At 53.0% G+C, this 27,945-nt stretch overlaps 1 protein-coding gene across 1 annotated transcript in view; it reads left to right on the top strand.

Annotated features, from left to right (window-relative positions):
- Position 1: 1 nt before the first annotated feature.
- The window catches only part of Ube3b (ubiquitin protein ligase E3B), a 44,695-nt gene continuing 16,751 nt past the window's right edge, over positions 2-27,945 (top strand). The window contains exons 1-15 of the mRNA XM_051161706.1: positions 2-224; positions 4,140-4,223; positions 6,647-6,828; positions 6,926-7,046; positions 8,254-8,313; positions 8,886-8,990; positions 13,459-13,555; positions 15,345-15,430; positions 16,592-16,674; positions 19,577-19,682; positions 19,953-20,073; positions 20,790-20,967; positions 22,412-22,575; positions 23,536-23,703; positions 26,772-26,943. Of these exons, the coding sequence (XP_051017663.1) occupies positions 6,668-6,828; positions 6,926-7,046; positions 8,254-8,313; positions 8,886-8,990; positions 13,459-13,555; positions 15,345-15,430; positions 16,592-16,674; positions 19,577-19,682; positions 19,953-20,073; positions 20,790-20,967; positions 22,412-22,575; positions 23,536-23,703; positions 26,772-26,943 (1,622 nt within the window). The 5' untranslated portion in view covers positions 2-224; positions 4,140-4,223; positions 6,647-6,667. The remainder of the gene's footprint in view (positions 225-4,139; positions 4,224-6,646; positions 6,829-6,925; positions 7,047-8,253; positions 8,314-8,885; positions 8,991-13,458; positions 13,556-15,344; positions 15,431-16,591; positions 16,675-19,576; positions 19,683-19,952; positions 20,074-20,789; positions 20,968-22,411; positions 22,576-23,535; positions 23,704-26,771; positions 26,944-27,945) is intronic.

Here is a 27,945-nt window from a genome sequence, read left to right on the forward strand (position 1 = left end):
TTGGCAAAGAAACTGTGCGGAACTGTTGTCTCCCGGAACTAGATAATTGCTCCCAGGCGGAGTTCGGAGCACAACACCCGGGGCAGCGGGGCAAGATGGCGGCCGGGCTTCGGCCGCTGCCCCGGGTCTGGCCGAACTCCGGGGTATCGGGCTGAGGCGGCGGCGGCGGCCTCCGGGACCCCGAGCGCCGGGGCCTCGAACGGATAAAGATCTCCGGCCTGCGGGTAGCGAACGGGAACAAGATGGTCGACTCTCTGGGTGGCGGGGCCAGCGAATGAGGGAGGTTGTCTGGGGGCCGAGTGAAGTCGGAGCGGGAGGCTCTGAGGACTGGCTGGCCGCCTCAGTGAGCTCGCCCTGGTTCCCGTCCATCGATTTTCCCGTTGAGGCAGCTGAGCTTCCGAACCAGCTGTTTCTGGACGAGACGGACTTGTTGTTGTGTTTGTCGATGTTAGTGTCGATGAAAGGCGTTGGGCCTTAGGGTCACCCGAGTGCAGTTCGCTGGCTTGTGACCTTGGGTGAATCCAGTCACATCTCTGACCCTCCGTTTCCTTCTTTGCAAATGAAGTAATTAGATCGTCACACGGGGGTTATTTTAGAATATGTTTTAGTGTGGCTCCTGACAGCTCTTAAAAACAGAAAAACTCGGTGAGATGTTTATGTCAGCCCAGCCGGAATGGAGCCCGGCGTTCTCAACTTAACTTTGTTGTGCCGTTCTCTTTGTGTGGGGACCCTGAGCCTTGTCTGTTTGACCTGCCAATAAGCGATCCCTTTGGGGGTTCAGAGTCAGGAACCCAGAGGACACTGGCAGGTTTTGTGCTCTCTCAGTGTTTCATTTCCCCATTTGGATGGGCTGTAGCCTTCTGTGAGAAATACCTTGGCCTATTAATGGTTTCTTTAAGATCCTTTTTCTATTCTTGAGCTTTTAAAATTGGTGTGTTGTAGGCTAAGAGGATAGAGCTGGTGTAAAGGAAGGCCTAGTTAAATATATCTACAGTGGCTGTTACGTGGTCTGCCCTTAAATGGTGCCCATTAAGCCTGGAAACCTAGCCACTTCTGCCATAAAGAAATAGCGTTCAGCAGTTTGTATTTCACTCCGTAGTCTGGCCTCTTGTACAGTTTTGTTGCTTTCTCAGCCCAAGTAGATTGGTTTTAAGTAGGTTGCCTGGGAGTATAGAGGCAGTGCAGGGTCTGCTTCTTAACCCAGCCTAGGGGAGGCAAGAATTGATCTTCTCACAGTATTGCCACCCTTATTAGATGAGACACTCAGAGGACACTTGGCTTATTCTCCCTTCCGGGTGCTCTGGACTCTTAACTTAATGTTTTGCGATCTTTCTACGTATGCAGTCCTTAGCCCCCCAGCCCAACTCCAAGCTCTGTAGGGACAGTGCGGTAAGGCTCCCTTAGATGTGATGACGTTCCAACTGCCAGTTATCAATAGTTCCCACTGATCCCTAAGCTCAACGCTGCAGTGACGAAATTAAGGTTAACACTGGCTTGGCATGGTTGCGCACCCCTTTAATCCCAGCACTTGGAAGGCAGAGACAAGTGGATCCCTGAGTTCCAGGCCAGCCAGGGCTACGCAGAGAAACCCTGTCTAAAAAGTGGGGGGAGGGATGTTCCTAACAATCCTAAGATTGAGCCTTGTTATTATTGTGAGGAAGCAGGGACGGAGAACTTAAGGACAGTGAACTGAGAGGGAGGTTCTGGAAGTTGCTGGTCTGAGGCCTTTCTTGGTACAGCCTTTGCTGTGTTCCTCTGTGGCTTTCAGGGGACTGAGAACGTAACACTCAGTTTTGCGTCTTACTTGATTCATGAACCATGCGCGTGGAAAAGGCACAAGAGAGCAGGAAGAAAGCCACAAAGCTGCTGAGCAGTGCAAACAGAAACCTGTGGCCACGATGTCTGGGGTGGGGTGCGGGGGCACCCTGAGAAAGGGATCAGATCCAGACAGGTCCTCAGGAGAAGCGAAAGACTGGAGGGTGTCACAGAGGCTGGCTTCAGTTTGCATGCAGCCCTTTGTTTTTCTGCTGTGAGGAGGCGCCCTCTTTTTCTGCTCCCCTGTCCTGCCTACTAGTAGGCACATTTTATTTTATTTTATTTTTTGCTTTAGGCATATGAGTGTTTTGCATACATGTATGTATGTGCATTCCCCGTGTTCATGCCTGGTGCCATGCTCTCATAGCCACTGTGCCATCTCTGAAGCCCCGCCTCAGCATACCTCAAGGAGAGGACTTAAGGTTGGGTCAAGCCTTGCAGCCTGCTTGCACCTCTCAGGAACTGGACTGTTCACAGTTTAAAGAGGAAGACCAGGGGTTCATCTTCCTAAGTGCTGGGCCTAGCACATCTTAGTCCCTTCAAGGCTAGGGAAACAGCCTAATGAGACTATGCAGGTGGGAAGATTAAATAGCAGTAATCTAACTAGGTTGAAAAGAGAGCGCAGTGGTTAAAAGCACTTAACTGCTCTTGCTCAGGTTCTGTTCCCAGCACCCATATCACATGGCTCATGAACTGCCTGTAACTCCAGCCCTAGGAGAATCTGACACCCTCTTCTGGCCCTCCTGGACACTGCTCTCACATCCTCACAGACAGACAGACAGACAGACAGACACACACACACAGAGAGAGAGAGAGAGAGAGAGAGAGAGAGAGAGAGAGAGAGAGAGAGAGAGAGAATGAATTGCAAATAATTTCAAAAAGAAAAGAACTTGTTGCATCCATAAAGGTAACACATCCCCTAGGCTTTTTAGCTGTTTACTGTCAGCTGAGTAGCACCATGGTACACAGATGTCTATTCTCAGAACAGGCACCAAAGCTGATTGTCAAAGACAGAAGACTGAGGCTCCTTCCCAGCAGTGTTGACAGGAACAGGGGCTGGTGCCAGCTCTGTGTAACTCAGGCCCATGTGCCTCTTGGCTGTGCTACCACACCGTGTGCTTCCTGTGAAGGGGGGGGGCTCCCCATAATCCCACTACTTAAAATGGCCACTTTGATTTGTTTTTTACCCTTTTACCATACTAACGATAAAGCCTGAGATCTGACCTTTGACCAGACTTGATGTCTTTCACAGCAGTATGGTTTCTATGTGTGCACGTTCGCCTTGCCTTTGCACTGAGAAGTGCAGTCCTGTTGTCTCACGGGTGGCCTTTTTTTTTTTTTTTCCACTTCTAAGGCATAAACCCTTTTCCTGAGCATTGAAAAAATGTGAAGAGTGATTACCTTTTTTGTTGTGTCCCCTCTTGGAGTGGCTCTAAGGTAGAGTGTAATGAGAGGAGACTTAGAGGGCTTTCCTTTCTTTTTCAATAATTTCTCCTTTCTTTCTTTTTTAATATTTATTTATTTATTGTGTTCTGCCTGCATGTACACCTGCAGGCCAGAAGAGGGTATCTGATCACACTACAGATGGTCGTGAGCCACCATGTGGTTGCTGGGAATTGAACTCAGGACCTCTGGAGAAGCAGTCAGTGCTCTTAACCTCTGAGCCATCTCTCCAGCCCTCTCCTTTCTTTTTTTAAAGACAGGGTTTCTCTGTGTAGCCTTGGCTGTCCTGAACTCACTTTGTAGACCAGGCTGGCCTGGAACTCACAAAGATCCACCTGCCTCTGCCTCCTGAGTGCTGGGATTACAGGCGAGTGCCACTGCACCTGACTTAAGAATTTATTTGTATTTCGTGTGCATTGATGTTTGCCTGAATGTCTGTCTGTACAAGGGTTTCAAATCATGAAGTTACAGGCAGTGTGAGCCACCATGTGGGTGCTGGGAGTTGAACTTGGATCCTCTGGAAGAGCAGTCAGTGCTCTTACCTGCTGAGCCATCTCTCCAGCCCAAGAGCTTTTTATTTATTTATTTAGTGGTTTCCTTTTATTTTATTTGAATTGGTGTTCTGCCTGCATGCATGTCTGTGCAAGGTGAAGGGTGTCAGATCCCCTGGAACTGGAGTTACAGAAGTTGTGAGCGTCCTGCAGGTGCCAGGAGTTGAACCTGGGTCCTCTGAAAGAGCAGCCAGTGCTCTTACCTGCTGAGCCATCTCTCCAGCTCCTAGACAGTTTTTAAAAAACCACCTCAGTGTATTACTTAGACTCGGTGACATTAGGCTGCCATGTCTGCAAAACAGTACTGACTCTGAGTCTTTTTTATGCCAGCAAAGCCCAACTCCTCTGAAGCCAGAGGCTGCACAAGGTCACTGATGGTCACCTAGCATCTCTGCTGCACAGGCAGGTCCTCAGGTAAGCTCTCCAGGCCCTGCGGAAAGAGGGAACAGTCAGGAACATGGCTGCCTCTCTCGGCTCAGCTTTGCTCCTCACCTGTGGTTAGCACCTATGACGATCTGGTTCAGGAGTTGCTGGTGGCTGGTATGGAGCTTTGTGGTAGTACCTTTGACTGGCATGCACAAAACAGCTGTTATCTTGAGTATTGCTGACAATAGAGCAGTTGTCAGCAAATCCCTGGTGTGCTTTGACAGGTGTGAGTCAGGTGGGAAGGGCCTGCAGAGGCCTGGATGCACCGTGGGCCAGAGATCTAGTCCTGCCTTTTACTCTGTATGTCTTTCCCAGTGCCTGGTGCTTTGAGTGAGCTAACCCAGGGAAAGATACTTTGATACTTTTCCAAAAATCTGGATTTCTGCATGACTTGTGTTAATGATTTGGTCAGCTAAACTAACAATGGTGTGTTTGGGGGTAGCTAAAGAAGTCGCCCAGGCTGGGCGTGGTGATACACACCTTTAGTCCCAGCATTTGGGAGTTTGAGGCCAGCCTGGTGCACAGCAAGTTCCAGGACAGCCAAGGCTATTACACAGAGAAAGCCTATGGAAAAAAAAACCTTAAAAATAAAGAAAGAAAGAAAAGAAAAGAGGAGGAAGAGAAACCAAAAGAAAAAGGAGAAGTAGTTGCAGTCCTTGTCATCTCACCCAGGTGGATGGCTCAGCAGCTCAGAGCTGTGTACCTTTGGCTGCTGTCAGCCAACACCACCCACGTGGGGCAAAAACAGTTCCTAGTGATCCTGTGCTGTTCGCTGTTCACCTCTGCCCCGCACAGCACCCGTCAGTGAGAAGGTGTGGTCCTCCTGTGCTGCCTGGCCATGGAGTAAGTGATGTGGAATGGCCCCGTCCAGGCTAAGTGGGCTGCCGTGGCTGCTGCAATTGTGAGTGCTGGGAAGCCCTTGCCATGCCAGCTGCGGAGGCCGGGTCCCCAGGGTGCACCTGTGCTGGGCACCCATCTGTGACCTCAGCACTTGAGAAACAGAGTCACTTCAAAAGAGGTAGACAGCTGATTTGTGAGCTCTTGGTTCAAGTGAGAAACCCTACCTTAAATGGGGAGCAATGGAGGAGATGTGACCTCACCTTCAGTCTTCTGTGCATGTATGCATACATACATTCACTCATGGGAAATACAGCACACACACGCACACACGCACACACGCACACGCACAAGCAAACCACAAAAACCATGGCTTCTTGAACAAAAGACTTTGGGGGCTGGCAAGGTGGCTCAGTGGGTACAAAGGCACCTGCCGCCCAGCCTGACTTTTGAGTTTGATTCCTGGGGCCTGTTTGGTGGAAGGAGACTACTGGCACCTGCATGTTTTCCCCTGTCCTCCACACATGTTCCACATGTGCATATACTCACACGCATGCACTCATGTGTACACACACAAAATAAAAATAAGTATAATTTTAAAACACTTTAAAAAGATTTATCTTTGTATTTTGTGTATCTGAGTGTTTGCTGGCATGTATGTATACGGTGAGTGTACAGTGCCAACAAGGCCAGAGGAGCACAGCAGATCTGTGTGACTAGCGTCACAGGTGACTGTGAGCTACCATGGGCTGCTGGAAGCTGAACCTGGGTCTTCTGCAAGAGCAGCCAATGCTCTCAACCCATGAGACATCTCGTGTAAATATAAAGAAAGGCCTTGGGGTGCTGAGGTGGCTCGGGTTACACATGCAAAACCCATGAAAAGAAAATTGACCCTCAGATTTTCTGATCTCCACGCATGCACTGTGACATGCACTGTCCACAAACACACGTTTAACTTTTTAAATTTCGAGCACAGTGACACAGCAGGAAAGGGCTACTGCCCAGCCTGGCAATCTGAGTTCCATCCCCAGGCCTCAGGGGCGTGGTGGGCATCACTGTGGCACTACACAGTTGCTCAAATAAAATGCAATTAAACGTTTTAAAATAATAGTTAAAACAACTTTTTCATGTGTGGCATAGCATAGACACCAGTAAACATTTGTCTTGTGAATGGGTGACCACAGTGGTGACCACATAATAATGTCTGTTTCTTCCTGCAAGCCTTTACCTGCCAAGATGAAAGGCGGCTGCCTTTCTGCCTTGTGCCTGTGGAGAATTTAGCGGAGGAGACAGTGTCTGGGAACCTCGACACGGGCGTTAAGTGGCACTCCCTGGATGGGATGACTCATGCATTGTCATCTTTAAACCTTTAGGAACCCACCTCTGCTCACACCAAGCATCCCTGGTCCCTGCGGGTGCTCTGAAGGGAGCTGGTATGAAGTTGAGACTTGTGTCAGGAGAAGGGACTGGAAGCTGCTGAGTGCCTCACTGCCTCCACAGGCTTCCACCTGCTGCCCCTACCGTGTGTGCTCCCGACACCGAGACCCACACCAGCTCCTCTGCTGTCCCCACAGGGTTCGTGTCACATTGCAAACATGTTCACTGTATCTCAGAGCTCCAGAGCGTGGTTCATCGACAGGGCCCGGCAGGCTCGAGAGGAAAGGCTGGTGCAGAAGGAGCGGGAGCGCTCGGCTGTGACGGCGCAGGCCCTGGTCCGTGGCTTCCTCTGCCGGAGACGACTGCACAGAGACATCAGGTGAGGGCCGCTGCTCCCGCTGCTGTGGTGAGGCGCCAGGCTTCCAGCTGCTTGGTGCTCCTGATTAAGAACGCCCCCTTCCCCCTTCTCTATCCAGGAGAGAGATTGATGAGTTTTTCACTGCCGACGACTCCGGGTCCAGTAAAAGAAGTGCACTTTGTATTTTTAAGATCGCCAGGAAACTGCTGTTCATATGTAAAATTAACGAGGACAATGAGGTAAGCCCTGGTGGGTTCATACAAGCTTCTTGCCCTGTGCCAGGACCTGGTGCTTGATAAGCTGGGCCCCTTTTGTTTAAGGCACCTGCATGAGGCATAGTCTTGGCTGCCCACAGTCTCTGGATAGATTCAGCCCTGCTTCTGGCGTCTCTGCACGTTAGCTGTCACAAACCAGAATTATCCTCAGATGTGTGTAAGACTCAGACAGCTGAGGGACATGGGTGACAGAGGCTAGAGACAGCACAGTAGGGAACAGGAGTCAACTCTCGGCCAGTGGTGGGCTGCAGGGGCGAGGTCCTAGAGAGCAGTGGGGTCTGCTCCCTGCCCCGGCCTGCGGGGCCAGTGCTGGCCCGGGCTGCAGTTCTCCAGAACAATGCTAGAAGCTTGAGTCACACTGATGTTCTGGTTAAGATTCAATGCTGCCATCTTATTTATTGTTACTTGTATCATAAATGATTCCACTTTGCTTCCGTGGCATGAGAATAGCAGGGGAGCAGTAGGTGCCTGTGATCACACTCAGGGTACCACTGGGGAGCCCCAAAGAGAAGCCAGACAGGCAAGGCCTCCACGCTCGCTGAGCTCCTAAGGTCACAAAGATGAAGACTTTCAGGCTCTGGGAGGCAACTCCATCACAGGGGAGCAAACCCTGGAGCCATGCCCTCCTCAGGTGCAGATGTGGGGCTAGAACAGCCCGAGTAAGCAGTTTTTCCAGGTTCTACTTTTTCCTGATTTGCACATCAGGGTTACAGTGATGACTGAAGAGCTTTTGGCTGTTGGCTGCAAGGCAGAGGTCAGTGCTTGTGCTCAGAGGTGTGAGGTGTAGGGCACAGACTAGAAAGAAGAGACATGGCTAGGAATGGTGGGAGTCGGGAGTCCAAGGCAGTCACGATTGCTGAGAGTTGGAGCCAGCCTAAGCCACACAGTGAGACCAAAGGAAGCACCATTCTGGATTTTTATGTGAAATGCACCACTTGAAAAAACACATCTATAGGGCTCGCGAGTTCTGTAAGCCACTGGTTGGAAGCAGTCTGTGGCCTGTGCTCTCTTGTGTCCACACCTCTAAGCAGGGATTAAATGTGATCATGTGTGTATGAACCACCCAACATGTTGCCTGCATGTTTCTTGTGCCCCCCAAACACACAGCCCCCACCCCTTACTCACATCCAGTCAGTTTGAAGAATACACAGCTAGCTCTTCTGCCCCACAGAGACTGGAGAAGCTGTGCCGTAGCATCCTGAGCAGCATGGAAGCCGAGAACGAGCCGAAGGTGAGTGGCCTGCAGCTGTGTCGGCTCCTCCCCGCTCCAGAGGGTGAGCGCACTGCTCTGAAAGGTCCTGGGCTGCTAGTGCTGAGCGCACTGCTCTGAAAGGTCCTGGGCTGCTAGTGCTGAGCGCACTGCTCTGAGAGGTCCTGGGCTGCTAGTGCTGAGCGCACTGCTCTGAGAGGTCCTGGGCTCCTAGTGCTGAGCGCACTGCTCTGAGAGGTCCTGGGCTGCTAGTGCTGAGCGCACTGCTCTGAGAGGTCCTGGGCTGCTAGTGCTGAGCGCACTGCTCTGAGAGGTCCTGGGCTCCTAGTGCTGAGCGCACTGCTCTGAGAGGTCCTGGGCTGCTAGTGCTGAGCACACTGCTCTGAGAGGTCCTAGTCCTCATCTATGGAGCCGTGCTTTGCTCCTACCTCTTATTCAAGATGGTCACTGCCTCTCTAGGTTCTTCGAACTCTAGGTTTAGTGTTAGCATACTGCTTTCCTGGTCCTCATCCATCCAATCCCGCTGCTTTAATAGAGCTTGTTTAATACAGCCCCGTCACTGCCCACAGCCCTGCTCTTCTTGCCGCCTGCAGGTATGGTACGTGTCCCTGGCTCTCTCCAAGGACCTCACTCTGTTATGGATTAAACAGATCAAGAGCATCCTGTGGTACTGCTGTGAGCTTCTTGGACAGCTCAAGGTAAATCACACCGCCAAACGAAACCAGCACGTCTGTCCTTACTGTGTACCTCAGTCTGTCCTCACTGTGTACCTCAGTCTGTCCTCCCTGTGTACCTCAGTCTGTCCTCACTGTGTACCTCAGTCTGTCCTCACTGTGTACCTCAGTCTGTCCTCACTGTGTACCTCAGTCTGTCCTCACTGTGTACCTCAGTCTGTCCTCACTGTGTAGCTCAGTCTGTCCTCCCTGGGTACCTCAGTCTGTCCTCACTGTGTACCTCAGTCTGTCCTCACTGTGTACCTCAGTCTGTCCTCACTGTGTACCTCAGTCTGTCCTCCCTGGTTACCTCAGTCTGTCCTCACTGTGTACCTCAGTCTGTCCTCACTGTGTACCTCAGTCTGTCCTCACTGTGTACCTCAGTCTGTCCTCACTGGGTACCTCAGTCTGTCCTCACTGTGTACCTCAGTCTGTCCTCACTGTGTACCTCAGTCTGTCCTCCCTGGTTACCTCAGTCTGTCCTCACTGTGTACCTCAGTCTGTCCTCACTGTGTAGCTCAGTCTGTCCTCACTGTGTACCTCAGTCTGTCCTCACTGGGTACCTCAGTCTGTCCTCACTGTGTACCTCAGTCTGTCCTCACTGTGTACCTCAGTCTGTCCTCACTGTGTAGCTCAGTCTGTCCTCACTGTGTACCTCAGTCTGTCCTCACTGTGTAGCTCAGTCTGTCCTCACTGTGTACCTCAGTCTGTCCTCCCTGGGTACCTCAGTCTGTCCTCACTGTGTACCTCAGTCTGTCCTCACTGTGTACCTCAGTCTGTCCTCACTGTGTACCTCAGTCTGTCCTCACTGTGTACCTTAGTCTGTCCTCACTGTGTACCTCAGTCTGTCCTCCCTGGTTACCTCAGTCTGTCCTCCCTGGGTACCTCAGTCTGTCCTCACTGTGTACCTTAGTCTGTCCTCACTGTGTACCTCAGTCTGTCCTCCCTGGGTACCTCAGTCTGTCCTCACTGTGTAGCTCAGTCTGCCCTCACTGTGTACCTTAGTCTGCCCTCACTGTGTACCTTAGTCTGTCCTCACTGTGTAGCTCAGTCTGTCCTCATTGGGTACCTCAGTCTGTCCTCACTGTGTACCTCAGTCTGTCCTCACTGTGTACCTCAGTCTGTCCTCACTGTGTACCTCAGTCTGTCCTCACTGTGTACCTCAGTCTGTCCTCACTGTGTACCTCAGTCTGTCCTCACTGTGTAGCTCAGTCTGTCCTCATTGGGTACCTCAGTCTGTCCTCACTGTGTAGCTCAGTCTGTCCTCACTGTGTACCTCAGTCTGTCCTCACTGTGTACCTCAGTCTGTCCTCACTGTGTAGCTCAGTCTGTCCTCACTGTGTACCTCAGTCTGTCCTCACTGTGTACCTCAGTCTGTCCTCACTGTGTACCTCAGTCTGTCCTCACTGGGTACCTCAGTCTGTCCTCACTGTGTACCTCAGTCTGTCCTCACTGTGTACCTCAGTCTGTCCTCACTGTGTACCTCAGTCTGTCCTCACTGTGTACCTCAGTCTGTCCTCACTGTGTACCTCAGTCTGTCCTCACTGTGTACCTCAGTCTGTCCTCACTGGGTACCTCAGTCTGTCCTCACTGTGTACCTCAGTCTGTCCTCACTGTGTACCTCAGTCTGTCCTCACTGTGTACCTCAGTCTGTCCTCACTGTGTACCTCAGTCTGTTCTCACTGTGTAGCTCAGTCTGTCCTCATTGGGTACCTCAGTCTGTCCTCACTGTGTAGCTCAGTCTGTCCTCACTGTGTACCTCAGTCTGTCCTCACTGTGTACCTCAGTCTGTCCTCACTGTGTAGCTCAGTCTGTCCTCACTGTGTACCTCAGTCTGTCCTCACTGTGTACCTCAGTCTGTCCTCACTGTGTACCTCAGTTTGTCCTCACTGGGTACCTCAGTCTGTCCTCACTGTGTACCTCAGTCTGTCCTCACTGTGTACCTCAGTCTGTCCTCACTGTGTACCTCAGTCTGTCCTCACTGTGTCCTCAGTACCTGTCTTCTCACTGTGTACCTCAGTCTGTCCTCCCTGGTTACCTCAGTCTGTCCTCACTGGGTACCTCAGTCTGTCCTCACTGTGTACCTCAGTCTGTCCTCACTGTGTACCTCAGTCTGTCCTCACTGGGTACCTCAGTCTGTCCTCACTGGGTACCTCAGTCTGTCCTCACTGGGTACCTCAGTACTGTGCATTTGCTCTGTCTGTGCCTCTCGGGATCTAGCAGAGCTTGGTAGAGAGCTGGACAAAGCACTGTCTGGGAGAGAGGAGGGTAGATCTACCATTACTGTCTTAGGTTACACTCTCCACGGTCTCCATACCAAGGAGCCTTCAGGGCCAAGGAGGGGACTGAATGTGTCAGGCTGTGTGCTGTGCTAGGAAGAGGACCTCAGTTTGAATCCCCCGCACATAACCTTTGCGCATGCTGATTCTCAGGTTCAGTGAGAGGTCCTGTCTCAAAGAATACGAGAGAGAGCAAGAGGGGAAAGTCCTGATCTGCCTGCACACACAGGCACACCACATGTGTGTACACACACGCGCGCGCGCACACACACACACACAGAGTCAGGAAGCTGTCCTCCTTCCTTGCCATTCTGTTGGTGTGATAGATTCTTTGTGTTCTCTGTTGAGATACTGTGAGGCTCCTTGTTAGGGTGGCATGCCAAAGCACCACAGAACACTCCAAAGCCTGCAGCTGTCTGCTCTCTGTTCCCTTTCTTTCCTCTCTCTCCCTCTCCTGTAATCACACAGCCAGCAGTTCACACACACACACACACACACACACACACACACACACACACACACACACACACACACACACACACACACTGTCCTCCAACCCTGTCTGTCATGACTACAGAGAAAAGAGGGCCTCTTTCCTAGCTGGGAGATCCCAGAGGACTTGTAAAGACCCAGGAGCATCCTGGGCGCAACTGTGAACCCATCTTAGAGACTCAGCCCAGTCCTGTGGCGACTCTTGTGTACAGAGGTGCGTACAACGTGGGTAGACAACGAGCAGCCACTTCCACAGGAGCCAGAGCTTGCATGGTGACTGGTGAAGTGTCCCCAAAGTCCCCAGTGGTCATGCTGAGGCCTGATGGATGGCTCTCGCCACATCCCTGCCAAGGCAATGACCCACTAGCAGGCTACCCATGTCACAGCTTGTCAGCTGAGGCATTGGGTACAGGGTAGAGGTCTTCACACACACCCCATCCTCAGAGCACTGGGATCCTCCCAGAATGCCTCAGGGCCAAGCAGGCAGGCTGTTCCTCTACGCCACCCCGCCTTGAGCCAGGCAGGTTCTCTGACCCACTTTCTACATCTGCACTCCACAGCAGCTCGCTCTCTCTCTGCCAAGAGGCCCTTCTTCTCTGAAAACCTAAGAATGGGCAGGAGAGATGGCTCAGCAGTTAAGAGCACTGGCAGCTCTTCCAGAGGGCCCAGGTTCCATCTCCAGCAGCACCTCAGGCAGCTCTATGAGCAGCCAACACCGCTGGCCTCTGTTGGCACCGCATTTCCTTGTGTCCCGCCCCACCACCACAGATCACATACACACAGAGAGACCCTCTGGCCTCTGGGGGCACCTCACTAATGTGACCATTGCCCCATGTCCCCCTGCACACACACAGGTCATGTACACACGGAGGGACACACACAGACACACATGCACCTTAAGAAAATAAATTATAGCTGGGCATGGTGGCACACGCCTTTAATCCCAGCACTCGGGAGGCAGAGGCAGGTGGATCACTGAGAGTTCAAGGCCAGCCTGGTCTACAAAGCAAGTCCAGGACAGCCAAGGCTACACAGAGAGACCCTGTCTTGGAAAAAAAAAAAAAAAAGGAACCTAAGGACAGACAGGTGCAGGAGAGGACGTGGGGCTGGAGCCAGGGCCCCTGGGCTTGAGGCTGGTCTGTGCCGGTCCTGCACACGTTCCCTCCCTGTGAACTGGTGAAGTGTCTCCAGGTCTTTCCCAGTTGGATGTATGGGAGGGTCTCTGAGCTTGCAGTTCAGGAAATCGCCAATGCACAGAGACAGAGAACAACTGTCCCTAGTGAACAGGTAAGGGAACCCAGGCCCAGAGGGGTTCAGAAACTTCTCTAAGATTACAGAGCCGGTAAGCAGGGAGGCCAGGCTGTGCGCGCGCGCGCGCGCACACACACACACCCGTCTCCAGTACTCTGTGTCGCAGGTGTGCTCTGTCCCTGTTCGTCCCAGCCTACAGTCAGCTGTAGGCACGGATGTAAGGTGTAAGGCGGCCTGGATCCTGTTTCCCAGGGATACTCAGCCCTGTCCCGGCAGCATGATCTCAGGGTTGAGTACTCACGGGCTGAAAGTCTAGAACATACCATGAGGACTCCCGTGTGTATGTGTGTGTGTTGTTGCACAGTGGGGAGCACATGCGCCGGGGCGTATGATTCTGGGTACAAATGTCAATCTTACTCCATCGTTTGCAGCCAGAAATCTTACAAGACTCCAGGCTCATCACTCTGCACCTCACCATGCTTGTCACCTTCACGGACACTTCAACCTGGAAGATTCTCCGGGGAAAAGGTATGTGGGACCCGCTTCAAAAATCTTCCCCAAAGCCGGGCTTGGTGGCGCACGTTTAATCCCAGCACTCGGGAGGCAGAGGCAGGCGGATCACTGTGAGTTCGAGGCCAGCCTGCTCTACAAAGGGAGTCCAGGACAGTCATGGCTACACAGAGAAACCCTGTCTCAAAAAACCAAAAAAAAAAAAAAAATCTTCCCCAGCCAGCAAGGGGGCACCTCTGCTGCGTGAGGAGCGTGGAAGTCCCCAGCCTGTGCACGTGGCACTTCCTGCCAGGCTGCTTCCCAGGGTCCAGTGTGCATGAGCATGTGTGGATGCCCTCTTGCCTGTGAGGGTCTGTGTATAGGCTTTGTTCTCTTCTCTCCTTCCTAATGCCCAGCACCCTGCTTGCGAGTGGTGGAATCCGCTGAACCCTTCTTGTATTATTTGTTTTATTTAAAAAAAAAAAAAAAATTAGGCTGGGTGGTGGTGGCGCATGGCTTTAACCTTAGCACTCAGGAGTCAGAGGCAGGCAGATCCAGAACTTCCAGAGGTATACAGAGAAACTCTGTCTCAAAAAAAAAAAAAAAAAAAGGAAAAAAATTAAAAAAAAATAGTGAGGGTCTGGAGAGGTGACTCAGCTTAGGAGCAGTGACTGCCCTTCCAGGGGACCCGAGTTTGGTTTCCAGTGCTCACATAGCGGCTCCAGCCATTCATGACCCCAGCTCCAGGATATTCAGTGTCGTCTTCTGACCCCTGTGGCCACCAGGCACGTGTTATACATACATGCAGGCAGAGCGCTCATAAATACAAATAAATCTAAGATGTTTTTAGTAATAATACTATTTTGCCCATAAAAATTACAGTTGCCTTCTTCCCTATAAATCATCCGGGGTTTGACACATACACTCACAGACAGCCTTACACACCAGGCACCGTGTCAGACACTGGAGTGCAGTGGCCAGCGGTCCTCAACAGCTGGCATCTGGCAAGCAGGTGGCAGAAGAAGATTCTCCAGCCATGGAGGCAGCCAGCTGAAGATTGGAAATTCCTAAAAACAAAGCACACCTTTAGCCAGCATGTCAGACCCCCTTTGTGCAGTTACTTCTTGGTGTGTTACAGCTGCTATCTCCAGCGTTTATGTTGTACCGGTGCTGTAACTACCCACGGGTGATCTAAAATGTGTGGTGGATGTCTATTCTGTGCAAATGCTCTGCTTCTGGACTAGGGAAGAGTCCTAAAGCTTCTGAGTTCTGAGCCCTGCTGGGAGAGCGTGCATCTGGTAGGGAGAGGAGACACAGCCCCGCCCTGGCTAGGGCTCCAACCCCTGAGGTAACACTTGAGCCAGACCCTCTGTAGGAATCAGCCTCCCAGGGCTCTGGTTTCCCCAAGGGACTGGGAACCTAGGCAGACAGTGGCCCCTCCACTGGCATGGCCATGGTGCAGATGCTTGTAGCTGTGCTGGGCCTCGGACAAGAGCAGAGGAGAAAGGGGTTCCCTTCTGCCTGACGGGGTTGGCACAGTCCTCCATGGCAGAGAAGGTTTGGTGGCAGGAGTAAGAGACTGACTGGTCTGGCAGTTGGGAACCAGAGTGGGCACATCTCATCTTGCAGAGGGCACAGAAAGTGGGGCGAGGCTATAAAAACTCGAAGCCTACCCCCCATACCCTGTGACTTACACCTTCTTGTCACGTGAGCCCGCGGGAGACATTTCTCATTCATCCCATCCCTGCCAAGGCCTTGTCCTCTGCTCTGGATAAATTGGTCCCACTGTGGCACGAGCTTGTCTTCTCATGCTGTTTTCTTCATTTAGGTGAGAGCCTTCGGCCAGCCCTAAACCACATTTGTGCAAATATAATGGGCCATCTCAACCAGCGAGGATTTTACTCTGTGTTGCAGGTCTGTGACCCCGGCCCTAAAGTGTTCCTGCAGTGCCTGAACTGGATTTTCCCCTAGGTTACACATGCCTCTCATCTTCCTCACTAAGTTGAATACACAGTGTCCGCTTTCCTCACTTGCAGTCACTGTGGTCCTGGGAAGAGGACTGGCACTCAGCCCTAGAAGGTTCTATCTAGTGGTGCAAGGGCTGTCCAAAGTCTGCTAACATTGCAGTCGCGGACAGAGGCCCCAGGGCTGTTCCAGCTCCTTGGTGGAGAGGACAGTGTGTTTCTACCTCGACCTCAGCTACTGCAGATGGCCCTCTGTCCATGCCATATGCGATGCCAGTTCTTAGGCCAAGGGGGAGCCTGTTGCTCTTGAGAGCTTCTGTGGGCCTTTCGGCTTTAGGAGGGCCGCTCACCTCACTCTTCCTTCTGCCCCCTGCTGGGCAGGCCAACTCCTAGTTCAGTTTCACATCTCACAGCACAGTAGTGTGTTGGCAAGAAGTGGCGAGTCACCGGGTGCGGTGGCGCACGCCTTTAATCCCAGCACTCGGGAGGCAGAGGCAGGTGGATCTCTGTGAGTTCAAGGCCAGCCTGGTCTACAAAGTGAGTCCAGGACAACCAAGGCTACACAGAGAAACCCTGTCTCGAAAACCAAAAAGAAGAGGAGGAGGAGGCAGCATGCCAACTGTTGGCTTTGGCTGGACAACAGTATGCTTCAGGCGTGTTGTTTCATGTGGATTGTTTTCACTCCCTGTGTTGGGGGGTTGTTGGGCTGTCCAGGCCAACCTCAAACCCCAGTGCTTGGGCACTCCTGGGAGGCCAGGACTGCAAGGTGCAATGTGCCCAGCACGTAGATACTCACCTTCTCAGCTGTTTATTATGAAAACGCTTCTGTGACATCTAGGGTGGGGCTGACGAGCACGGCGTCTCCACTCGGCAGCTTCCATCCAACGCGGGTTTATCTGCAGCACCCTTCTGCCTTTTTGCTCTTTGTTGTTTTGTCTGAGAAGGGGTGTACTGTGTCACAGGCTGACCTGGAACAACCCAAGAGACCCTCCAGCTTCTGCCTCCCGAGTGCTGGGATTAAAACGTGTGCCATCGTGCCACGGCCCTTTTCCAAATGGACAAATGGCTGTGTGCCTCAGTGCGCAGACTCACGGCTTGACTGTTCTTTCAGGTACTGCTGAGCCGAGGCCTGGCCAGATCCCGGCCCTGTCTGTCCAAAGGCACTTTAACAGCAGCCTTCTCTCTGGCGTTGCGGTAAGAAACCAGCTGCAAGGCCAGCTGCCCCAGCACTCCCCTCACCCTCTTGTTCTTTCTGCCACCTTGTCAGAATTTGCAGGAAGTGTTTGTCTTAGTGAAAGTGACAAAAAAAAAAAAAAGAAAGTGACATTTTGTGAGACTGAGACTTTCCTCAGCCTTCTGTGTGAATATTTTTCCTTGTGATCTGAGGGAAGCAATTCACAGTGAATTAGGCGCCATCCTGCCGGTGACTGTACAGAATTGTTTTTCCTTTTGAGTTGCTAAGAGTGAAGGAAGGACCAGCTCAAGGCAAGGGGACAGTTAGGAGGATGCTTTGGGTACACAGGTGGGAGTTGCTGGCCACAGAGGGCATGTGGGGAAGGGGTGCTGTTTGCCTGCACTTTGTTGCTACAAAGCTCATAAGTGTGTAAACACGAAAGGCTTCCATAGAGAACTCAGAGCTACAGTTCCAAGAACTGCCAAGGGGAGAAACTGCGTTCCTAACTGCTCTAGATTGTGTAATCTGCTGAGAGGATTGCTGACATGGAGAGAGGTTGGTAACTGGTCCTGGGAGAAAGGGCGCCATTGTCAAGCCAGCTCAGGATGAGCAGCCTCCCTGCCCCCTCCAGCGGATGCATGTTGCATCCTGGTGCCGAGAACTCCAAGACCTGAGGTTCTCACAGGCCCTTATGGGTGTGTTGAGTCTTATCCCCCGTCTGTGTTCTGTGGAGCCTGTTGTCATCTTCTAGAAAGGGCTGGAAGGCCAACAGTCCCAGCTTTGTGGGCCACTTGGCCTCTGGACAGGCATCGTGAAGACCTCATGGTCCAGGCTTAGAGCTTTCACCATCTTGGCCACATGTAATCATCAATTGGCTGGGCTGGAATGCCCCTGGGAATGACCTCCAGGGCCACAGGGCCGGGCATGGTGGCACAGGCCTGTGAGGATCAGTCAGTCACCTGTGGCTAGGAGATGGAGGCAGCCTGGGGCACAGTGCGCCCTGGTTCAGCACTGCCGGGTCTGCAGTTGTCGGGCAGCACGTTCTGCTGACCTCCCCGTAGAGTCAGGCGCCCCCAAGCTGCTGCTGTACTGGGCAGCGCTTTCCTCCCTCCAGTCTGCAGGTCAGTGAGCATAGGCAGGACCCTAAAGTAAGATGCAGGGTCAGCAAGATGGCTCCCTGGGAAAAACACTCACGTGGGCCTAACAGTCCACAAAAAGGTGGGCAGAGAGGACGTCTCAAAACTGTCCTCTGACCCCAGCCCTCAGCTGGCGCACCCACACACATGCATGTACATGTGCGCACTATAATAGTCAATAAAATAAAAAAGACGCACAGTGTTGCCTTTGTCAGGAATACAGTGAAAATCCTGGAAGATGTGACATATTAAGTCCTCAAGTACTAAGCCCTTCAGTACTAAGTCTTCCAGTGCTAAGTCCTCCAGTACGTGTAGCTGGAAATCATGACCTCACATTCTTCTGGGGTTTCTCACACCCATTGGTTTCTTCCCTACCACAGTCTCTTAGGCTGGTTTTTATAAAGTCCAGAGAGGTCAAAACATTTACTCTCAGTCACACAGCAGGGAGAGGTCAGGCTAGGATTAAATCTTAGTCTGACTCGGGAGCCCACACAGCTCTTTATTCTTAGTGCTCGCCTTGCACGGCCGGCACTTGTATTCTAAGAGCAGCGTGCGAGTCTTGGGTAAATGGCGCAGAGGACCCTTCCCAAGCACAGATCTGTCCTGGGCCCCTCCTTGTTCTTTTATATTTTTGGCATTTATGTATGTACTTTAAATGCTAATGTCAGGCTGTAGATACTAGAATAAACTTTGTGCTCACAGTGGGAGGTATTTGTGTGTCATCACCCTGGGACACACTAGGGTGGTGCTGCTCAGTTGAGTGGGCTCGACTGAAGCTTTCTCTCATAGCAAGAGTTTTTTCCTTTTTTTTTTTTCCCCCAAATTTTTTCAGTATAAGCATTTTCTCAGGTCAGTCACTTCAGAACTGACCTTTCCTAGCTGTGCAGCATTGCCCCTGTGGTGTCTGTGCAGCGTTGTCCCCCATGGTGTCTGTGCAGCTTTGTCCCCTGTGGTGTCTGTGCAACGTTGTCCCCCGTGGTGTCTGTGCAGCTTTGTCCCCTGTGGTGTCTGTGCAGCTTTGTCCCCTGTGGTGTCTGTGCAGCGTTGTCCCCCATGGTGTCTGTGCAGCTTTGTCCCCTGTGGTGTCTGTGCAACGTTGTCCCCCGTGGTGTCTGTGCAGCTTTGTCCCCTGTGGTGTCTGTGCAGCTTTGTCCCCTGTGGTGTCTGTGCAGCGTTGTCCCCCGTGGTGTCTGTGCAGCGTTGTCCCCCGTGGTGTCTGTGCAGCGTTGTCCCCCGTGGTGTCTGTGCAGCTTTGTCCCCTGTGGCGTCTGTGCAGCATCGCCCCTGTGGTGTCTGTGCAGCGTTGTCCCCCGTGGTGTCTGTGCAGCGTTGTCCCCCGTGGCGTCTGTGCAGCATTGTCCCTCGTGGTATGTGTGCAGCGTTGTCCCTCGTGGCGTCTGTGCAGCATCGCCCCCATGGTGTCTCTGCAGCATTGTCCCCCGTGGTGTCTGGGCATGATTGCCCCCATGGTGTCTCTTCAGCTTTGTCCCCTGTGGTGTCTGTGCAGCGTTGTCCCTCGTGGTGTCTGTGCAGCATCGCCCTGTGGTGTCTGTGCAGCGTTGTCCCCCGTGGCATCTGTGCAGTGGTGGCATCTGTGCAGTGGTGGCATCTGTGCAGTGGTGGCATCTGTGCAGTGGTGGCATCTGTGCATTGTTGTCCCCCGTGGCATCTACACAGCGTTGTCGCCCGGGGCATTTGTGCAACATCACCCCTGTGGCGTCTGTACAGCATTGACCCCGTGGCATCTGTGCACTCACTGTCTTAGCACCCTGCCCTCTCTCTCTAGCCCTGTAGTTGCTGCACAGTTCTCAGACAATCTGATGCGACCGTTTGTCATCCACATCATGTCGGTACCTGCTCTCACGACTCATCTCAGCACAGTGACCCCTGAGGTAAGCATGCCAGGTCTGTCTCTGTTTGTTTGCTAACCTCCAAAAGCAAAGCAGTACCTCTGCCGATTCCTACTCCTTCCCCCCAGCTTTCTCGGTAGCTGCTGGAGACACGTTCCTGTAACCAGCCACAAAATCAGGTTCCTGTCCTCATCCCCTCCCTCCCTTGTGCCTCAGAGCAGTATTCTGTTCAAGCAAGGGCAGCAAGCCCTGGGCAGGCCCAAACCCCATGGGGAAGCCCTAGCCGTGTTAACTGTCTGCCATTGCTTGCAGTGTCTCAGTGTTTTAGAATCCCATGACATGCTTCGCAAATTCATCGTCTTTCTGAGAGACAGAGACCACTGCCGCGATGCCTGTGAAAGTTTAGAAGGCTGCCATACCCTGTGTCTCATGGGTGAGTCTAGGAGACTGGGTTTGGGCTGGTTATGGCCAGGAGGGCCCTCGTGTATGTTAGGTCATTAGTGGCCTGCAGGAGTTAACGTCACAGCAGACCCCTCTCCGTAGTGCAGCTAGATGAACAGTCAGAACCACACGTGGATGTGGCAGACTGGCCACACATGTGCTGAGCTGGCTGCACCCTTCCCTGGAAGGGAGGAGGCCGTGGCTCCGATCAGAGCGGAGCCGCCTACCTCACAGTGGCAGTGTTTGGATAGGAGCTTAGAACACAGGGCTGCACCTAGTGCTCTGGCCTGAGCAAGGGTGTTTAGATAGAGCTGGCCTTGGTTACAGCGTTGGTGTTTCTTGGGCTGGACACTAAGGGGAGAGTACTTGGTAAACACTGAATGCATCCATTTCCCAGGACATTTTGCTAATGCCATGTCTTGTGTCACTGTCATATTAAAATGTGATGCTAAATATCGTCCCCCTCTGTGTGCTGAGGTGAGGAAGCCATTTCAGGTGGTTTGGGAGCTGTGTAGCTCATCTGTGGCCACACTGTGGTTTAAAGTCAGGTAGGCCTGGCTTTTACCAGTGCAGCCCCTGGTCCTGACAGAAATCCCTCACATACACGCTCCTTCTCACAGCGCCTCAGCCCCAGGCGGAGAACAGGGCTGGGGACTGATCCCATAATGCGCCTGTCTGGCCGGTACATTCAGCCCTCTGTCTTTGTAGGCAACCTCCTACACTTGGGCTCCCTCCACCCCAAGGTGTTAGAGGAGGAAGCAGATGGGCTCGTGAGCTTGCTCACGCAGATGATGTGCTACTGCCAGAAGTACGTGTCCCAGAAGAAGTCCAACCTGACCCACTGGCACCCTGTGCTCGGCTGGTTTTCCCAGTCTGTGGATTACGGGTATGTTCAGAGAGAGGCTTCTGCCGCCACCTCCGTCCCTCCCACCTCCCTCCCTCCTTCCTCCTGTTCTCTTGCAACTCTCGTAGGTTTGTGTGTTTATTGCACAGTGTCAACAGCCTGGGGATTCGGCTCACTGGAGAGGGCCCTGGGCTCAAGCCCCACAGTCAAGAGGGCATTAAATAGCTCATAATCCTCATATGAAAATGGCTGGGCGCTCAGCCTTTTATCCTTGTCCTTTAGTGAGAGCTGTTACAGAGAGAGGTTAGAGGGTGTGATTTCCACTTGGGCTTTTTTCCTTGGTAACTTATCCGTGACCCTTTTTCTTCTTCAGCATCGCTTTCACTGATTGACAAGGCAGCTGTGCCCTACAGGGCTGAGACAGGGCAAATGATTTAAAGGGGTAGGAGCCTCCAGACCCTCCCACAAGGTAGAGGATAACGCCATAAACTCAGAGTCACTAGAAAGGCCAGAATGCAGGGACAGAGGTGAAGTCAGCACCACACAGACAGAATATGTGTCCTTGGGTGGCCCCTGTTCGGTGTGCCCAAGGTCGGGCTCCTTCTTTTGTACCTGAGTGACATCCTTGAGACCTGTCAGACATTACAAGGCACTTCCAAGGAAGGCCACGCGTGTGTGACACCCCACCTGGAGAGCAAGAGTGCGTGCACTGGGCCAGCGGGGCAGCAAAGCCCACTTCAGGACACTCTCCTCCCCCGAGTCCTCGTGTGACATCATGCCTCCAGTAAGGTTGTCTGTGGCTACATCGTGTAGTGCTGCACACTCTGGACCCTAATGGAGCTGCCCCCATGCCTCCATATTGCGTGGCAGGCCTGGCTCATGCTCAGGGGGTTGTGGCTGTTCCCGCAGATAGAGGGAGCCAGCCTAGGGTCTTGATGGAGACTAGGAGTCAGGGTGGTGCTGGAAGTACGGCCTGCAGTGGAGAGCCATGAGACACTGCCGGTGTGGAACCATCGAGATCGAGGGGTTGGGCCAGCTGAGAAGCAGGGCAGTGCAGCTGGCAGGAGACAGCCTTTGCCTGACAGGGCTGAGGGCAGCTCCAAGATGGCTGCCTCAGGGAAGGAAGGCAGCATGGGAGGCTGGCCTGAGTGACAGGCACATGTGGACTGGGTGCCTTTTCAGACCCAGCCCTCGGCAGCAGTTTCTTCATTCCACTTCCTTTCACAAGAAATTCCCTTGGATTTTCTGTTGGTTGGTTGGTGGATTCATTATAGAGCTCAGACTAGCCTCTGGCTTGCATCCTCCAGCCTCCTGAGAGCTGGGATTACAGTCATGTGACGCATCCACTCAGTTCCTACTTAGCCTCTCTGTGCCTGAGTGCCAGCCCAGGCTGTACCTCTGTTTGGGGGGTCCCAGGGAAAGGACTGGGGCTCTCCCTGGTAGATAGTGGGTGGCCCTGATAGGCCTGTCTCCTGCTCTGTTGTAGCCTCAACGAATCCATGCACCTGATCACCAAGCAGCTGCAGTTCCTGTGGGGGGTGCCTCTCATCCGCATTCTCTTCAGCGACATCCTCAGCACGAAGCTGCTGGAGCACCCGGAGCCAGCGCCGCCTCAGCCGTCATCCCCACAGAACGTGCTCCCAGTGAAGAGTGAGTGCCGAGCGGTTCCTGCATCTTCCTGTGAGAAAGCCTCACTGCTTGTGCGATACTCGCTTCTCCCACCACCACCATCTGCAGGGCCACATTCAGCAAGGCGGTGACGGTCATGGAATAGAAATAAGAGCCAGCGAGATAGGACGAGGCCGTCAGTGTGCTCAGGGGGTCGCTCTGCTGTCTCTGAGCTTCAGCTCGGCTGCACACTCCCCATAGCCAGCCAGCCAGGGCTCTGTGGACCCTTTCTTCTTATTACCCGGGAGGAGCAGAAAGGGGAACCTTAAGCTCTTCTGAGTTTAGTCATAAACCTCCCTCCCACACAGGCCTCCTCTAAGAAGCCGCTGAGGCACAGGCCGGGTGGCACCTCAGCAGGTAGAGGTGGGCTCTTTGGAGAGAAGGGCTTCTTGTTCTGCTGTGATCACAGTCAAGGAGTGTGACCAGCACATGCTCCATGGTTCTGCCTGTACTGCGAACATGGGGTGGTGGTGGCTCTGCCACTTCTGGGTGGCAGTGAGCATGGGCTCTACGCTCACATGGCTTCATCTGCCCAAGAACAGGAAAGCCAAAGGCTGAAGGACATGCCATTTGGCCAGTACTCAGGACCTGAGGGTGTCCACAGCACTCCCTCCAAAATAGTGCCCAGCCCTGCCTCCCCTGCCCGTTCCAATACAGTCCCCAGCGTTTCCCTTCTGACTTGGGGAAGTTCCGTGATACAGTATGGGACTGCCATGTCTGTGCTGAGCACGCCTCCCTTACGCTGAAAAGTACAGTGGTGATCTGAAGGGGTCGCTGTGCTGCACTGAAAACGCAGGGCTAGCATCTTCCCAGTGTATCCCAAAAGCCCACAGTGAGCACGTGCCGCAGCCACCCCCCGCCTGTGGCCGTGCTTCTCCTTGACGGGGCGGGAGCTCGTAGATAGCTGACCTGCTGCTGTGCGTCTACTTCCCTCCGGGCCAGGTCTCCTCAAGCGTGCATTTCAGAAGTCAGCTTCAGTGCGGAACATCCTGAGGCCTGTCGGGGGCCGACGCGTGGACTCCGCTGAGGTGCAGAAGGTCTGCAGCATCTGTGTGCTCTACCAGACCTCGCTGACGACTCTCACCCAGATCCGCCTACAGATCCTCACAGGTCAGAACCCAAGGCTGTCGCTCCCACTTCCAAAATTAGTGGGCGTTTTTCCTAGAAAACCTTGACCTCTTCTTCCTGGCTTCCTTGACTCAGAAAATAGATTTTGTAGGTGGGTATTTTTGAGCTATTCTTAGAAATTGGTGAGCCCCCGATAGTTCAAGCCACCCTTGGTCATAGCACTGCCATCTTGTCCCCTTACTGGCTGTGTGCTCACACATCGGATGTGCTTAGGCAGACTCATCTCATCTTCCCCTCCCTGTCGTCACTCACAAGCATCCCTCTCAACTGCGACCTCAGAGACACTCATCGCAGGGATACGTCCCTTCTGTGAGGACAGAATTGGGGGTCTAGGGCTTTTAAGGTGCAGCCCAGGCATTATGGTATGAGTTGGTCTTTATGTGGTCTTTCTGACTGGGCAAGCCGCTTGCTTCAGAAAGGAGTCTAAACTCTGCTCCACCGAGTGTTTTTAAATCCTCAACTGCCACTGCTTCTATCCTTAATGCTTATGTACTCACTCCAGACAGACTTGTCTGTGCAGGGCACTGAGGACACTGAGGTAAAGGACTGCTAGGGCCTGTCTCCAGGAGATGGTCTGCAATGGAGCGATGAGCAGACTGTAGCAACACCGTCCAGAGTGGTGAAGGAGGGAGAGGCCATGGCTGGGCAGGAGCACTCGCACTGCTGCTGTTGATGGCTGCCCAGTGCTTTGTGAAAGGGCTGTCTGCTAGCATAGGATGTGACCCTGAGCGAGACTTCCTCTCTGTGACAGGGTGATGGCCAGGTTGCCCCCAGTGGCGGTAGTAGTGATGAGGCAGAGAGACTCAAGACTGATGCCCCTTGCGTCTTGTGCAGCAGAGTTCAGAAACCTTCAGTTTAAAAACACATTAGAGAGCTGGGTGGCAGGGGGGCACATCTTTAATCCCAGGACTCAGGGAGACAGAGGCAGGCCGATCTCTGAGTTTGAGGCCAGCCTGGTCCACAGAGCTACTTCCAGAACAGCCAGGGCTACACAGAAACCTTGTCTCAACAACAACAACAAAACCAAAACCAAAACCCACATAAAGGAACGAGTAAACACACAGTACAGTGGGAAAATAAAGCACCTTACTGAATACAAGAAGAAAGCAACTGCCCTGTGTGACACACTCTGGAAGCAACAGCCTCACAGGCAGATATGGGGCAGGGCCCATGAGGGTGGGGCAGACTTGGAAAAAGCGAGTGGCGGGTGCAGTACAGCTTTACTGTCACCCTCTATGCCTGACTTAAGACCACAGCTGCAGGAGTGGACATCTTATTCTCAAAGCGTCATTTTCAGATTCCCCCACAGGAAGAATTTTGTCATGAGCTCCCCTTAAAGAGACAGGATGGTAACCTCTGAATCCTCCCCAAGAGCCTCTCAGGTCCTGGGGGCTGGGCTCTCCGTCCCTGCCTCCATCTGAGGAGTGAGGCCAGAGATGCCCAGGCCCCATGGCTGATGTCACCTCTGGTCCTCACACCCCAAATACAACGTGCCAATCAGAACCAAGATCCACCTGGAAACTGCCTCCTTACGGTTCAGCCAGTTCACGTGTCAGCACCCTTAAGTAGCACTAATGGGGGTTTCCCAGAGTCCCACCCCAGGCAGCATGTCTTCCCCAGACAGGCTTACTTGAGCCTGAGCCTGAGGATGCCTTACCTGCTGAGAGGCGTGAGGTCCAATGCAGAGCTGCCACCTTGCGGGGAGGTCCTCAGCTGCGTTTGCAGCATACTTGCGGGGAGGTCCTCACGTATGTGTGCAGCATGCTTGCGGGGAGGTCATCCGCTGCATCTGCAGCATGCTTGTTGGCCAAAGATGTGCCAGCCTGTAGCCTGTGTGTCCAGGCCTTGGAGCCCCTGAAAAACAGATTAGAAGTTCCTCCTGTAGGGCTGGAGAGATGGCTTAGAGGTTAAGAGCACCATCTGCTCTTCTGAAGGTCCCGAGTTCTATTCCCAGCAACCACATGGTAGCTTACAACCACCTATAAGGAGATCTGGTGCCTTCTTGTGGTGGGCAGGCACACGTGTGGGCAGAATACTGTGTAAATAATAAATAAATATTAAAAAAAAAAAAAGAAGTTCCTACTGTGCCTGCCACTTGCCTTGGGTAGTCTGGAGGGTCTCAGCTGCAGACATCCACTGCTCTTCTAGTGTTAGCGGCTCAGGAGCAGGGGGGAGGGAGCTCATCTCGCTGCAGGTGAGCCTGCCCACAGACCCAAGCCGGCCCCATTTACTAGCATAAATGCTCTCTTGCTGGGACACTGCCAGATCTGTGTGTTCCCTTCATTCCTGTGTCTGCTAGCACTGAGTGAGTAGTGGTGTCCAAGAAAACAAGGAAATGGCTGAGTCAGAGCCACAGCAGCAAGCCCTAGGCAGCCAGGGTGGCCACATACAGGAGGTGCCAGGCTGGGGTGCACACTGCTTGCCCTTCCTGGAAGCTGCACCCAGAACTGCATCTGGTCCTGAGTGCTGTCAGTGTGCAGCCAGACTCTTTGTTATTGCTTATTTATTTGTATGTTTGTTTGTCTGTTTTGGAACAGGGTCTCCTTTTGTAACAGCCTGGCTGTCCGGAATTTACTTGTAGTCCAGGCTAGCCTCAATCTCAGAGCTCCGCCTGCCTCTGCCCCTGGAGTGCTGAGATCAAACGTGTGCACCACCACTGCCCAAATGTAATCTAACAATAGAGATTGCCTGGCCTGTCATGCTTTTAAAGTACCCACTGACAGTAGCTGGTTCCTGATTTAAACATGCTGCTGCGGCACACAGGCCTGGGCTCTTTGGCGGACCCCAGCCATGACCTAGGGGCCGTCACTGGGCCCACTTAGCCTAGCTGCACTAGGCTCTGTGGCTGGGGCCTGCTTGGGAGCCGTGCAGAGTGGAGTCTGGCACTTGTGAACATCCACCTGTGTCAGCTGCCTCTGCTGTGGTGGTCTCGGGGTGCTCCCGCCTTCTCTTGCATGCTGGCTTAAGTGTTGTGCTTTCCCGCTGGAAGGGAAGAAATAGCAGAGCAGCTGGAGTCCCCGCCTGAAGCTCTGGTTTCTCTCCCTTTCCAGGGCTTACGTACCTTGATGACCTGCTGCCCAAGCTGTGGGCTTTTATCTGTGAACTGGGGCCCCATGGAGGGCTAAAGCTCTTCTTGGAGTGCCTGAACAGTGACACTGGAGAGTCCAAGCAGCTCCTGGCCATGCTGATGCTGTTCTGTGACTGCTCGCGGCACCTCATCACGTAGGTTGATGTGGGCTGGGCGCTCTGGCTAGGACTCGGGCGCATCAGCAACACGGGGAAGCAAATAACTGTGCCTGTGCGGCGGGGTCACTGTAAGAGATGGCCAACGGCTGGGTGGCCGGACGTAGTGACACATACCTGTAATGGCAGCTACTCAGGGAGGCTGGAGCAGGAGAAATCACTTGGGGTCCTACGTTCCAGGCCAGCCTAGGCAACATAGCAAGAGCCCATGACCCCCTGCACCTCCCACCAGAAGAGTAGACAGGAAGACATTCACAAATCAGGTGGCTTGTGCCAAGTGCTCAGAGACTGTTAGGTACTTTCAGGGCAGCTGCTGTGGGCTTTTGGAGTCTCTGGAGATGTGTTCAAATCACACCTCAGCCATTTACTCACTGACAGGTAGATTACAGGAAAGTCCCAGACTCAGAAACCAGGGTGAAAAACCTGGTCCAGTGGTTTCCTATCTACAGAGGAAAGGCACTGGGAGTAGCCCCAGCCCCCACCCCTGAGGCTTGTGTGAGGATTAAAGGATTAATGCGTGCCCAGTGCCACAGCTCAGTTAGCAAGCTGGCTCAACCTTGCTGAGCATAGTTTCCTCATTGGTAGAACGGAGGTGACACCACCCACCACGTCAAGAGTAAATAAGCCTGGGGCATTCACCACAATCCTTGTGTTCCCTTCTGCATTTGCTGCTGTCTGTCTTCCACTCTCCCTAAAGATTGTTTGGAAAGATCTAGAATGGAACTCAAGCAGCTATATTCAGACTAGAAGACCTTGTATCACGAGGGTTCAGGGGCATGTAGCTGGACGACTGGGTGCCTTAGAAGAAAGGGTCTAGTGACCAGATTAAACACCCTGAAGGCTGAGGCAAGGCTAAGATGAGCCTGAGCTGTATTCTAAAACATGTGGAGAGCTTTCCAGAAATTTTCAGTGGAAGCCTATCATGTTCGTTTGTTCGTTCATTCGTTTGTTCACTCACTCACTCACTCACTCAGTCACTCA

Source organism: Acomys russatus, chromosome 19 (assembly GCF_903995435.1).
Source record: "Acomys russatus chromosome 19, mAcoRus1.1, whole genome shotgun sequence".
Taxonomy (NCBI): domain Eukaryota; kingdom Metazoa; phylum Chordata; class Mammalia; order Rodentia; family Muridae; genus Acomys; species Acomys russatus.